The 13,997-nt window shown below is 51.3% G+C and overlaps 1 protein-coding gene across 2 annotated transcripts in view; it reads right to left on the bottom strand.

Moving 5' to 3' along the window:
- Positions 1 to 3,538: 3,538 nt before the first annotated feature.
- DPT (dermatopontin) overlaps positions 3,539 to 13,997 on the bottom strand; it is a 53,743-nt gene continuing 43,284 nt past the window's right edge. For both annotated transcript variants that reach the window (XM_005861227.2, XM_014535580.1), the window contains 2 exons: positions 7,494 to 7,601; positions 3,539 to 4,646 (listed from right to left, as the gene is read on the bottom strand). In XM_005861227.2, the coding sequence (XP_005861289.1) occupies positions 4,580 to 4,646; positions 7,494 to 7,601 (175 nt within the window). In that variant the 3' untranslated portion in view covers positions 3,539 to 4,579. The remainder of the gene's footprint in view (positions 4,647 to 7,493; positions 7,602 to 13,997) is intronic.

Here is a 13,997-nt window from a genome sequence, read left to right as displayed (position 1 = left end):
GTTTTGATGGGTCTTTCCAATATAAAGTGAAAACCAATGAAAATTCCTGATTAATTTTTAAAAATTTATTGATATGAGAGAGAGAGAGAGAGAGAGAGAGAGAGATGGATTTGCTGTTTCACTTATTCATGCATTCATTGGTTGATTCCTGTATGTGCCCTGCCTGGGGATCGAACCAGTAACCTTGGTGTATCAGGATGATGCTCTAACCCACAGAGCTACCCTGCTTGGGCCCAGGTTAACTTGTCAACAATGCCTTGGATGCTCACTGACACCCTGCGAGGCACTAGGAATCTACCATGAACCAGAGAGACAGGACCCTCCCTCGGGAGAGTGGGACGCAGGCAGAGTCCTGAGGGGGTGCGGGAAGGGCCCAAACCCGGCTTAGAGACACAGTTACCGAGGAAGCTGGTCTCTGCTTGGCCTGAAGGACAAGTAAGCTGGGGTGAGTGGAGGAGGAGGCTGGGAGGCTGTGCTCATTGGCCTGTGGCAGAGCGAACATCTGTCCCACCGTCTCTGGGGATGGAGGGCAGGGCTGCATGTTAAATTATAGCAACCCGGTGGCCAGGGAGAGGAAGGGTCTGGGGATAGCACCTCCTTCTCCCCACGAGGCCACCACATGCTCACCTCTCAGCTGGAGTGAGGTCCCGGGCGGAAATGCTCGCTTGGAGCTGGTGACCGTATTCCATAAGCTTGAAATCACTTTTCTGTTTCGATTATAAACACAGTCAAGGGCAATTGTCTTTAAAAGGTAAGGGAGGGAGCCCTGGCCGGGTTTGCTCAGTGGATAGAGCATCAGCCTTCGGACTGAAGAGTCCTGGGTTCAATTCCAGTCAAGGGCACACACGTACGTTGGTTGCAGGCTCCTCCCTGGCCCGGGCCCTAGTCTGGGCTTGCTTGGGAGGCAACCAATCGATGTTTCTCTCTTCCCCCCTCTCTTGCCACTCTCTCTAAAAATCAATGGAAAAATATCCTCAGGTGGGGATTTTAAAAAAAAAAAAGGTAGGGGAGGGATAAAAGTATAAAAAAGAACAAAATAATTAACAGTAATGCCACAATCCAGAGGATGTCATGATTACTCCAGGCGGCATTGGAGGAGGAGAAAGTCCCAATGAGAGATGCCAGGCTTAGCAAGCACAGCAGCATTAATAAGCAGGTCTTAAAATTAATAGGTTTCCAGCTTTTAGGAGAAAATGGATATTCCACTCTGTGAGAAGTGGTGAGTTCTGTGAAAATCTGAGCCCTATGTAAGTGTTTTATGATTATTCTTCTTTAAAAGGATGTTTGAAGTGGGTGTGTGCTCTTATCTAGCTTTGTAAAGGAATAGATTGCACGTTAATGGAGGTCCTGGAACTGTTTGCAAAGGGTTTTCCTGGTCCCCGAATGGAAACCAGGCTCAGGTACCACCCTGAGCAGAGCGGCGGGATTTAACAGAACGAAACAGAAGTGGCTAAATTACTAATAAAACTGGTCCAAGGAGAGTGGATGCCATTGACACCATTGACACTGTGGCTGCCTGGACCCTCGTGAAGAGGGGCACGGGTCTGGGAGGGTGAGAAGGGGGAGCCAGAGACAGGGCAGCCCCTGCTGCATGGAGAACAGGAAAGACTGTGGAGGAAGGAAATGTCTCCATGGAAGGTCCTCTTTTTGAGTTAATACCTTCACGGAAGCTCTTGTGAGAATACAGTCTCCTAAGGAAACTAAAAAGAAGTGGACTTCCATGTCTGGCCCAAAGCCGTTGGCCATAAGGACGATATGTGTTGAAGAGCCCGGATGGAGAGGGGACTTCCCGGGCCCTGGTGTTGGGGCGAGGGCAGGGGCTGGGGGAGTCCTAGTGTCCCTCAGGGCCAAGCATAGCCTGGGCTTCTGCAGAACCCACGTCTTCACTGCCTATCTTCTCATGTCTCCCTGTGAGACTGGGCCCCATGAGGTGGGACTCACGTCCCCTCTTCCCATTCCACGTGGCTGCCGCCGTGGGAGTTGTTGGGAAGTGGATTCCTGTCCCCACCAGGCAGGTGAGGAGACGGGGCCTGGGATCTGCCGGGGACACAGCCACCCCTGGTCAGAGCAGGGGTGGGCCCAGGCTCTCGACTCTCACCCGGTGTGTCCTCTGGAAGATGATACCTCAGCAAGCCCTTTATACTAGTAAATAATTAGGCCGGATGATAGAGCTCACAGGGTCCTAGGACAGCTAGGAACCAACAACAACCGAGGCAAATGTCCCGGAAAATGCGGAGGTGGCTAGTCTAAGCTGTGGAGCAAGTTGGCGGAAGGATCGGAGCAACGGAAACACTGAGAGGGAGTTTGTGGTCAGCGATCTGGGCTTTAGCCCTGGTCCGACTTAGCTTTCACCGACTGACTGACCTACGATAGAAAGAACGAGTTCCTCAGGTTTGAACCGAGTGGATCAGGTCTGCACTGTCCTCGTCCTTGGTCCACATGTAGAGGACAGTTCTCCTCTGAGTGAAAACCTCTCCATTTGTTCTGCTCGGCACAGGCTCTGATTGGGTCGCTCTACTGTTTCCTCCGGAGCTGTGCTGCCGCGGTCTCCTGGGCCGCTCGTCCCAGCTTGGTGCCACCCCCCCAGCCCCCCCCCCCAGCCCCCCCCCCCCCCCGACCTCTGGCCTCTTGTTCACATCACAGCTGCAAGTCAGCCAGCTGCGTTGCTTCCCCTTCCAGCTGAGCTCGCCCCACAGCGCAGCCCTTTCCTGGCGGCCCCCCGACCCAGGGCTGCAGTCACTAAATATTAACGGCTCCCTTTGTGAAAAATAACTTGGCGAGGCTTGTTGTAAAGTAAGATTGTGAGAGGGGTGGGAACAACGGGGTGGAGACCACACAGCAGCACCGTCGGCTGAGAAAGGACCTCGAGTTACGGCCGGCCGAGGAGGCCATCCTAGCCCTGCCTTCCCCTTCACGTGCCAGGATCTCCCGGGCCAGGCAGCCCCCTGGCCAGACCCACCTTCTTGGCCGTCTGTTGGGTGCGTAACTCGCTGGCTGGCCCCACCTGCTCTTCTGGCTCCTCCTGGCTGCCTGCTCTCCTAGCCCACAGGGCAGCAAAGATCTGCAAACAAAAGGCTAACGTGTCTAAAGGAAAGAGGGGCTCCTTTTTTTAAATCCTCACTGGGGGCTTTTTTTTTGAGAGAGAGAGAAACATTGATCGGCTGCCTCCTGTACCCCCCTGACCAGGGATTGAACCCGCAACCTTCTGGTGTATGGGACAACACTCCAACCAGCTGAGCCACCGCCAGGGCTGCCTGTGGCATACTGAGGGGAGGTGGCTGACGGGGGCTGAGGACAAGCCAGGCTCGAGTCGGAGGCAGAGAGCTGCGGCTCCACCCCGTGTCCAATCCTCGATGAACGCGCTCAGCACGGGTTTCCAGATAGGCCCCAGCCACTCCTGTCACTATCGTCATGGTCTCCCCGGTGCCCTGCACGGCGCGTGGCACAGACCCCGGGGCGAAGCTGTATTTTCTGAAAGGGTGGCTGAGTAGCTGGGGGGGGGGGGAGCAAACGCTGGCCCTCACCATCGCAGCTCAGGAATGCGCATATTTTTATTCCTTTTATCATGAAGAGAATACAAAGGCTGGGGACAGACACATCACAGGAGGGGGAGATGGTGCCGCCTCTGCCAAAGACACCCCTAAACTAACACTGGAGGGGAGTGGGCCCTCAGGGCAGCCTCTCCCATCCAGAAAATCGGGCCCGTCCGGTGAGGGGGCCAGTGGCCTCCCAGGAGTCCTGGCGGAGCCTCCAGGTGCCAGCGATGAAAAGCCGATCCCTTTCCCAAAGCAACCTGCCCCTCCCCTCCCCCCCCATCCTAACCAGAGTCCAGCCTCCGGCCTTTCTCTTCTTCCCCTTTTTGTCTGACTGGAGACTGATTCCCGTGCTCCTTGCACTTCTGGGTGTGCCGACAGCCTTTTTCCACTCCAGAATCTCCAGTCTTGTCTTTCAGCTCCACCCCAACCCTCCGGTTCCCAATTCACTTCCCAGTCCCCTCGCCCGGAGCACGGAGCTGTGCCCTGAACCTCCAGGCCAGCGTGTCCCTCAAGGGGAGGTCTGTCCTCCGAGAGGACCCGGCCTCCCACCCCTCCCTGCGGCCTTCCTCAGCCGGCCCTGCGCTCAGCTCCCAGGACTCTCAGCCCTGGTGCTCCAGGGACCAGGCTCCTGCTCAGGCCGTGCACGTGCACTGTAGGTGCTCAGGCCGTGCACGCGCAGTGTAGGTGCTCAGGCCTCCGTGAGGTGCGCACAATAGGTGCTCAGGCCTCTGTGAGGTGCGCACTGTAGGTGCTCCGGCTGTGAGCATGCACAGCATCCATGCAGCCTGTGGAAAGCCGTTGTCAGTCCTATAAAACAGTCGCTATGGACCATGTTGGGAGTGAGAAACGTGGCTTCATTGTGGGTTTGGTTATAAGTGTGATACTTGTCAGAAAGGCTTAGCAAGCTGGCATCGCAGCCACTGACCAGCTCAGGGAGGAGAAAGAGTGGCAGGAGCCTCCCAGGATCCAACTGGAGTTAACACAGGTGGACATCCTTGGGCCTCCGGCCCCTCCCCTTCACCCCGATCTGGTTTGCGGCAAATCTAAACATTCTCGAATTCACAGTCATAGTTGGTCATGCGGCACATTATGAACTTCCACTGGCGGTCCCTGTGGAGAGAGAGAGGAGGCGGTGAGAAAGGACTCCGTGGGAGGGTCCCCATGAAGGGAAAGCCGTGAGCCCCCCAAGGAGCAGGTAGGACCGAAGGGACCTAACCCACTCCTTCAGAGGACAGGACTAGAAGCCTCCAGAAGACCAAGGGGGCCTGTGAGGTCAGGAGTCCTGGGCACTTCCTCACCCAGCCCCGGTGGCCCTGCAAGGGACTGACTAGGTGGCTGGCTGTGTGGAGGCCTGGTCAGCTCCCCCTGCTCCGTCCCTAACAGCTGGGAGCACTAGCATGTAGGTAATGCCATCCACATTTCACCTTGAAGAATCGTCTCCTAACTGGGCCATCCATCTGCTCATTTGTTCTTTCTTTGACTGAGTTCTGACCCTGTGGCACGCTCCTTCGGGAAACACGACTGCAGGGAATGAAGGCGAGGAAACCCCTGGAACCCAGAAAGGGAAAGGCGGAGGCCCGCCCTTCTTGCCTGGCAGGAATTGATCGCGTGTTTGCTTAGAGGGCGGGCGTGGGTGTGAGAGTGCATGGACTCGCTCAGCCTTGGCCAGCGGGGTGTGGAGGAAGTGGGCATTTTAATTGCCCAAATACATTTCTTTTGTAGTAATTTTAGATGGTGTTCTTCCTTTACTGTGATTCCCCTGCCTTCTTACACAGGGATGCAGAACTAACTTTCTTGTTGCCGTGGAGACGTCATTAAAAACATTGAGCACCAGCTCTCCTCTTACCCAGTTGCCCTTCGGGGCTATGCAGCCGGTTGAACGTCACCGGCTTCTGTGATCTTTGAGTTCTGAGGTCTTTCCTTCTCTTAGGTGAGCGTATTCGAGAGTCTTTGAGTTCTGAGGTCTTTCCTTCTCTTAGGTGAGCGCATTCGAGAGTGTGTGCGTGTGCTCATTTTTTATTTGCTGCTTCTAGGAAATAGGTAACTTAACTAGTTAAAATGCATCTAAAATAAAAATGATCCCGACTGAGAATTGAGGGGTCTCTTATGAGTAGCATGAACGTATTTGTTCAGGAAGCCTCTTTTGTTTGTTTGTTTGTTTTTTACATTGTGGACCTTATTAAGTAAGTGAGCTTTAGTTAGGTGAGATGTCATTTCATTTACAAACATCACTATACACAGAAGATAAGTCACACCCAAACCCATCACCGTCCATAATTGAATGAGTTGATGTAAGTTTTGTTCTCTTTGCAAAGCGTGTGTTACTAACACTTCAGGAACTCATTTGCTGGGCGAACTGATTCCCACCTGACCACAAGTAGATCACATCTACCTTTAACACCTGCATTATCCACACACCCCTCTCTCTACGTTAGTAAGGTGGTGTGTGTGTGTGGGGTGTGTGTGTGTGTGTGTGCATGCATGCGTATGTGTGTGCCTGTGTGTGTGTGTGGTGTGAAAACATTCAGCTGTTGCTCCTCCCTGATGAGGCAAGTTTCGTTCTAAGTACTATCTTCCTTGCTCATTTTTTACTTTGCTGCTTCTAGGAAACAGGTAACTTAACTAGTTAAAATGCATCTAAAATAAAAATGATCCCGACTGAGAACTGAGGGGTCCCTTATGAGTAACATGAACGTGTTTGTAGGAAGCCTCATTTGTTCAGGAAGCCTCTTTTGTTTGTTTGTTTGTTTTTTACATTGTGGACCTTATTAAGTAAGTGAGCTTTAGTTAGGTGAGATGTCATTTCATTTACAAACATCAATATACACAGAAGATAAGTCACACCCAAACCCATCACCATCCATAATTGAATGAGTTGATGTAAGTTTTGTTCTCTTTGCAAAGCGTGTGTTACTAACACTTCAGGAACTCATTTGCTGGGTGAACTGATTCCCATCTGACCACAAGTAGATCACATCTACCTTTTACACCTGCATTTATCCACACACCCCTCTCTCTATGTTAGTAGTAAAATGCATCTAAAATAAAAATGATCCCGACTGAGAATTGAGGGGTCTCTTATGAGTAGCATGAACGTATTTGTTCAGGAAGCCTCTTTAGAGCTAATTAACGCTTGTTTGTTTGTTTGTTTGTTTTTTACATTGTGGACCTTATTAAGTAAGTGAGCTTTAGTTAGGTGAGATGTCATTTCATTTACAAACATCACTATACACAGAAGATAAGTCACACCCAAACCCATCACCGTCCATAATTGAATGAGTTGATGTAAGTTTTGTTCTCTTTGCAAAGCGTGTGTTACTAACACTTCAGGAACTCATTTGCTGGGTGAACTGATTCCCATCTGACCACAAGTAGATCACATCTACCTTTTACACCTGCATTTATCCACACACCCCTCTCTCTATGTTAGTAGGGAGAAGAATTCTTATTTTCTGCTTATTGTATTGTCTTGATGTATTTAGGTAGCACTGGGAGCTGATGGTGAGAGAAAGGGGATGAACAAGTTAGTGCTTTTTATGTTAATAAAACTTCCCCCTTTCATTTCTAAATATGGTTGGTGGGTTGGTGTGCTTCTCTCCAGCCCCTCCCCTTCCGTCTTCCCATAGTCCCAAGGGGTCGTATGGAGAAACAGCCTCCAACCATGGCTGCCCTCTCCTGCTGACGTTTGGCAAGAAGTGCTTTTTGAAATTGAGTGAAGGGAAGAGCTTAGAGCATCATGGGCTACCAAGGAGAGGACGTCCCGCCCCGAGCAGTCTGGACCCCTCGTATTTGTGAGAGTAAGTCAGTTCCCAGCGCCTCCCATCGTCCAGCCAGTCTCTCCTGAATCCCGGACCAAGTGGGAAACCACAAGAGTGAAACCCCAGCTCGGACTTCCTGCAGTCAGGGTCCTGGCCCGTGGCTCGTGCTGCTCCTCGGCCCTGGCCCGGGGAAGCTCACCTTTCCACCGCGGAGAAGGTGGTTGTCGCTCCGCGCATGTAGTAATCATAGTCGTAGGACACCATGTCCATGTCCTCGCCGTAGTGGCCTGGGTACTCCGTCGTCATCCTGTGCGGGAGGAGCAGGAGGTGAGAGGGAAGATAAGACTCATCTGACTGCGGGGCCATCGGGCAGGCTGTGCGAAGGGAGGCCTGGGCGCCCAGCCCGGAGGTGGATGGCTCTAGCAAACCGTCCGAGGCTGTGAGCAGAGGAGCCACCTCCACTCTCACCTTCCTCCTTCCTGCCAGAGACTAGACTCTGAAAAAGATGTCGATACCTCCCCAGGCCTTGGAGAAATGTTAATATCAACATTAGTTCATTCCAGTCAAGTCAACTAGAACCGTGTTTTCAAACCTGATAGTGACTCATTAGGGATCATGAAATCAATGTGATTGGTTATTGCCAAATGTGCTTTTAAAAAAGGAGAGTTAGAATAGGAAACATCAGTGAATTCATTGCACACACAAAGGGTGAGTTCTTGGGTATATGTGTAAAAACTTTGTTTCACATGTATGTATGTATGTGTGTGCTTTATGATGTATGTATTGTGTGGTAGTTTACATGTATGTATGTGTGTGCTTTATGATGCATGTATTGTGTGGTAGTTTACGTGTGTGTGTGAGCTTTATGATGTATGTATTGTGTGGTAGTCTACATATATGTATGTATGTGTTATGATGTATGTATTGTGTGGTAGTTTACATGTATGTATATGTGCGCTTTATGATGCATGTATTGTGTGGTAGTTTACATGTGTGTATGTGTGAGCTTTATGATGTATGTATTGTGTGGTAGTTTACATGTATGTATGTATGTGTTATGATGCATGTATTGTGTGGTAGTTTAAATGTATGTATGTGTGTGTTTTATGATGTATATATTGTGTGGTAGTTTACATGTATGTATGCATGTTATGATGCATGTATTGTGTGGTAGTTTACATGTGTATATGTGAGCTTTATGATGCATGTATTGTGTGGTAGTTTAATCTGTACTGTTTACTGTGAGTCATGATAAGAAAGTGCTTGAAAAAATGAAAGGAAATGTAAGCTCCCCCGGGGGGTGGTTGCCTTGGCCACGGCTGTTTCTGGCCAGTAGCCGCTGAATCAATGAGGCTTTGGGAGGGTCACTTCATCTCAGCTTCCTGGTCTGTAGGAGAGTGAGAGCTCCCTGACAGGCTCGTCAGTGGGCGGAAGACAAATATGTGTGAGAGGCTGGTACGTGGGAGGGGCTGAATGCGAGCGGTTCTGTTTCTTCTCCTTCCTCCTCCAAGATTAAGTCAACCCCGGGCCTCTGCGTGACTAGGGTTTGCGGTGGTCCACCCTGGGATGACTCTAGGATCCAGCTCTCATGAGGGCTTCGCCACTGGGGATCTGCAGGACCCTAATAGTTCTTCCAGTAGGAAATGACCCCCAAAGTCTCATCTGCACCCCAAGGGCAGTGTTCATCGGGTCTGGCTTCACCAGGTCTTGTATGTTGACGATGGAAAGTTCTTCCGCTACGTAGACATCACACTGCAAGGACTGTCACCACATCTTGGAAAGACTGATTGATAAGCTGGAAGGTCTCGTAGGAGGATCTCAGGGCTTAGGGGCAGCAAGACCCCTGGTTATCAGGATAAGCTGGAGGCGAGCCCACAGCCCACTCCCTGGGCTCATAGTCCTTCCTTTCCCCGCACCGAGCCGCTGTCCTGGGCTCGGGTTCTCCTCTCAGGACATGACTGTGCTCTGTCACGGTGCCAGGTCCAGCTCAGTGGGGGTTACATGTGTTTCTGCTCAATGTGCTCATGCGGGAAGTCAGGCTCTGCCGAGTCGGAAATCTGCTCTGTGCCTCTACAGAGACCCGGGCAAGGACTTCCTCTTCCTAAAGAAAACGTTCAATGACTTTTAAGTGGACCTAACAGGGCCTCGCTTGGACCCCATTGGTTTGTGATCCCTGAAGGTTCGAACAAATGCTAGACTAACCTCGGCCCAATGAAATGGGGTTTTGTTGCGAATGTGAATAATGCACATTGGGGTTGAGAGACATGGGGTGGGAGGCGTTTTCCTCACTTGCTGGGAACATAACATCTTTTCCAGAGCTCCTGAAGCACTCCTTGGATACAGCGTATAAAAGCTAATTCCCAGGCATTTTTTCATGGGCTGAAGCAGACTCTACTTGTGGCTAAATGCAACTGCCAAAACCACCTATTTAACTAATAATCAGGATAGGATTTTTCTTTTTCTAATTTTTTTACTGATCCGCCTTCAGATTAGTCAGACAGTTAAATACATTTGGAATAAAGTGGGAGAGAGAGGTTTGCATTTTAAAAAATGATGTCTTTTTAAGCTTCCAAGGGGAAAGTTACCCTATTCTTCCTTCCTTCCTTCCTTCCTTCCTTCCTTCCTTCCTTCCTTCCTTCCTTCCTTCCTCTCTTTCTCTCTTTCTTTCTTTCCTTCTTTCTGTTTTGTTAATCCTCACCAGAGGATATTTTCCCATTGATTTCTTAGAGAGAGTGGCGGGGAGGGGGAGAGACAGAGGAAGAGGAACATCGATGTGAAAGCAACACATTGATTGTTTCTCCCATATGCCACCAGACTAGGGCTGGGGATCGAGCCTGCAGCTGAGGTACATGCCCTTGAGTGGAATCGAACCCGGGACCCTTCAGTCTACAGGCCGGCTCAAACTGGCTAGGGCTACCCAGTGCTCTCTTTAACAAGCATCTTTATTGCTTTGTTTTTGGTAGTGACCAGACACAGGGCCCTGTGTAACTAGACAGTTTGTCTGGGAGGCCTCCTGGGGGGGTGGGGGGGGAGCTTGCTGTCTGGTGAGGCTCTAGAACAGTGGTTCTCAACCTTCCTAATGCCATGACCCTTTAATACAGTTCCTCATGTTGTGGTGACCCCCAATTTCATGGTTACAAATTGAACATAAATTAAAGCATAGTGATTAATCACAAAAACAATATGTAATTATATATGTGTTTTTCCGATGGTCTTAGGCGACCCCTGTGAAAGGGTCGTTCGACCCCCAAAGGGGTCGCGACCCACAGGTTGAGAACCGCTGCTCTAGAAGGACCTGGAGAAGGTGTGCTGTGTGCTCATTGGTCCATCTCCATCTCGGTCCCAGCCAGGTTTTCATTTTACTTGATTTTTCGTTGTTTTGTTTTATTTTTGTTATAAAACTGTGAGATTTCCCTGGCCGGTTTAGTTCAGTGGATAGATCGTCGGCCTGCAGACTGAAGGGTCCCAGGTTTGATTCTGGTCAAGGGCATGTACCTCGGTTGCAGGCTTGATCCCTGGCCCTGGTCGGGGTGCATGTGGGAGGCAACCAATTGATGTCTCTCTCACATCAATGTTTCTCTCTGTCTCTCCCCTCCCTTCCACTCTCTCTAAAAATCAATGGGAAAAATATATCCATGGGTGAGGAGTCACAAAAACACACACACAGAAAAACACCGTGAGATCAAGTTTAGTCTATTTCACAGAGATCTAAGGGGCAGGGAAGGAGTGTGGACAGTGATAGAAATTACCCCCAGGTGATCACGTGTTCCTCCTTTCACTGTCATTTGAGCTACAATTCCTCACCTTCCAATACTGTTTGCCGTCTGCAGGCAAGATGGTAATGGCTCCTCAGAGAGAGAAGGAGAATTGGTTGATTCTTGCATGTGCCCTGACCGGGGATTGAACCCACAGCCTTGGTGTATGGGAGCGACATTCTAACCAACTGAGCTGCCCACCAGGGCCTCGCATCCCAGGGTCTTAAAGCCCTGAAATGAGCCACAGACGCAGCTGGAGTCAGTACCCGACGCTGGTCAATGTGGCCACACACTGAGCTGGGTGCTGTGGGACCGGACGAGCACAGAGCCGAGGGTGTCACCACACTCGTGTTAAAGGGGGGAGTGGAGTGCGATTCAGTTAGATAAACACGCCGGGTTTACTTATGTCACAGGTTTGGCTGAGTACTGATTAGAGTTTTAGCAAAGGAGAGGCTTGGAGCCTGTTTCTCAACCGAAAGCGACTCAATATAAGATTTCATCAAACGCCACCTCTGCTCTTGGCGGCTGAGCGGCTGAGCCTGAGTGAGGCTCCGCAGCAGCAGGTCTGTCTGCCCCACGCCTGCCCATGGCACTAGGGACGACGGGCGCATGTGGAGTCCCCTGGTCACGTGGCCCACAGTGCGCAACAGCCGCGGGCTCACCAGGCCCCGCACCAGCCACCGCCTCACCCTCCACTGACCCCGTGGCGGGAAACTGGCACACATACATCACCTACACCACGGACCCCTGCTACTCACATGTTAACAAGCCAGAGCGGGGTGCCTGGGGAGCCGCCCTGCAGCTCCTATCGAAATAAGAGTGAGCTGAGAGCTCCTCAGCCTGCGCCAGGCTCGGCCTGCTCAGCACCGGAGCGGGGCTGCCTCGGGTGCACCCCCTCCCCCCCACTTCCTAGTCGGCACCGTATGTCAGACATCCCATTCTAATGTCGATGACTCGCCGGCACCACCTCGTTCTCATTTGGCTAAAAAGCCAGCATCCCGTGTGGCACCCGGCTTCATGATGCTGGCCAACAAGAGAGCCCCTGGAGGGGGCATCTGGGTGCACTGGCACCTGGCGGCACGCACACCTGTGATTGCTCAGGGCTGGACATGGGGGGAGGGTGTCGGGTCAGCTCCTGTGGAATCGAGGTGTTGAGGTTGAGGTTGGCCTGCATTCTCCACCCAGCCACAGAGGATGTCCCTTTCTGACAGGCGGACCACCGAGAAGTTTCTTCACAAACCAAGCAGTTTGTGATCCTTACGCACCTGCTCTCCCAGGTCACCTACAAGGCATGTGCATGCTTCAGGTTTGACAGCAGGCACTGCATCGGATGAATTATTCTTGCAAAGATGAGACCATAAGCCCCGAATGCAGTTACACACAGAGGAACGCCCCCTCAAGGGGACAGTCAGCTTGGCTTCCCCCCAGGAGCTGGGGAAATCTGCCAAATGGGACTGAACGGCCAGCGTTTGCCGCCACCGAAGTGCCCTTCCCGGGGAAAGACCCTGCACCCGGGGCGTGAGAAAGACTGTCCATGTTCATGTCTTCCTCATGCAGCCTTCTGGAGTTTGAAATTTCAACAAGCTCAACTGTGTATCACAACGCAGGGAACACAGTTCCGGAGACATCAGTGGCTTAAATTAGCAGAGGAAAGTCCCTGAGCCTTTTCCAAATTGCGGTCTTGGCACGGAGTGTCCAGCTCACCGCCCACGCCCACGCCGGTCAGCAAGCACAGTTGTTTGGACTCAGCTTGGCTTTCATCAGTCACATCCATCTTGGTCGCCCTGATTTTGACCTTGGCGGGGACAACTCCCCTCCACCTCCCCTCCAGCTGATATAACTACTCTCCTCCCTGTTTTCACAGGAGCTGCTGGCTGTGCTGTCACCTACCACTTCCTCTAGGTTGGTCTGATTTCCTCATCGAGATTGAGAGAGCTCAGTGCTGTGCAAAGAGCGTAGGGTTTAGAGGCAGCTGGACCTGTTTGAATTGGGTTGGACCCTTGAACAAGTCACAGCTTCTGCACTCAGCTCCCTCTGTATGTAACATGTATAATTCTACATGATACTCTGTAGCAGTGTCATAATTTCTGCGTGTGAGAAGTGAATGAGCTAACATGAGCGTGGGGTAGATGCTCAATAAATAGAAGTTATTATCTTTATTGGGAGCTGACTCAAAGTCTATGAATTGTAGTTATTTTGTATCCATTCTCTGGCTGACACAATCTACACTAATAAAAGACAAACATGTAAATTGACCATACCTTCGCTATGCCTTAAGCCACGCCCACCAGCCAATCAGAGAGACTATATGCAAATTAACCCAACCAAGATGGCGGCCGGCAGCCACAGAGCTGGAGCAAGAAGGAGGCATGGTTGCCCCAATGATGGAGGAAGCCAAGCTTCCCAGCCGACTGCTGCCTCCTCTCAAGGCAACAAAGTTTCAATTATAGAAGGTAAATAAACCCTAGATACCTGCTTCTAGTCGCCATGGCCACAGAGCTGGAACGAATAAAAACAAAACAAAAAAAGGAAAGGCTGGGAGCTTCGGTCGCTGGGGGGCTTGGTCAGTCTGAAAACAGCCCTCAGCCCCTCACCCAGGCTGGCCAGGCACTCCAGTGGGGACCCCCACTCTGATCCAGGACAGCCTTCAGGGCAAACCAGTCAGCCCCCACCCGTGCACCAGGCCTCTATTCTATATAATAAAAGGGTAATATGAAAATTGACCCTAACAGCAGAACGACTGGGAATGACTGGTCACTATAACACACACTGACCATCAGGGGGCAGATGCTCAATGCAGGAGCTGCCCCCTGGTGGTCAATGCGCTCCCACAGGGGGGGCTCTGCTCAGCCACAAGCCAAGCTGCCAGCTGCCAGTACAGTGGTGGTGGTGGAAGCCTCTCCTGCCTCCTCAGCAGCACTAAGGATGTCCTACTGCAGCTTAGGTCT

This window comes from Myotis brandtii, unplaced genomic scaffold (assembly GCF_000412655.1).
Source record: "Myotis brandtii unplaced genomic scaffold, ASM41265v1 scaffold1460, whole genome shotgun sequence".
In the NCBI taxonomy this organism is placed as follows: domain Eukaryota; kingdom Metazoa; phylum Chordata; class Mammalia; order Chiroptera; family Vespertilionidae; genus Myotis; species Myotis brandtii.
Note: the sequence above shows the minus strand (reverse complement) of the source record. Positions and strands in the feature narration are given on the sequence as shown.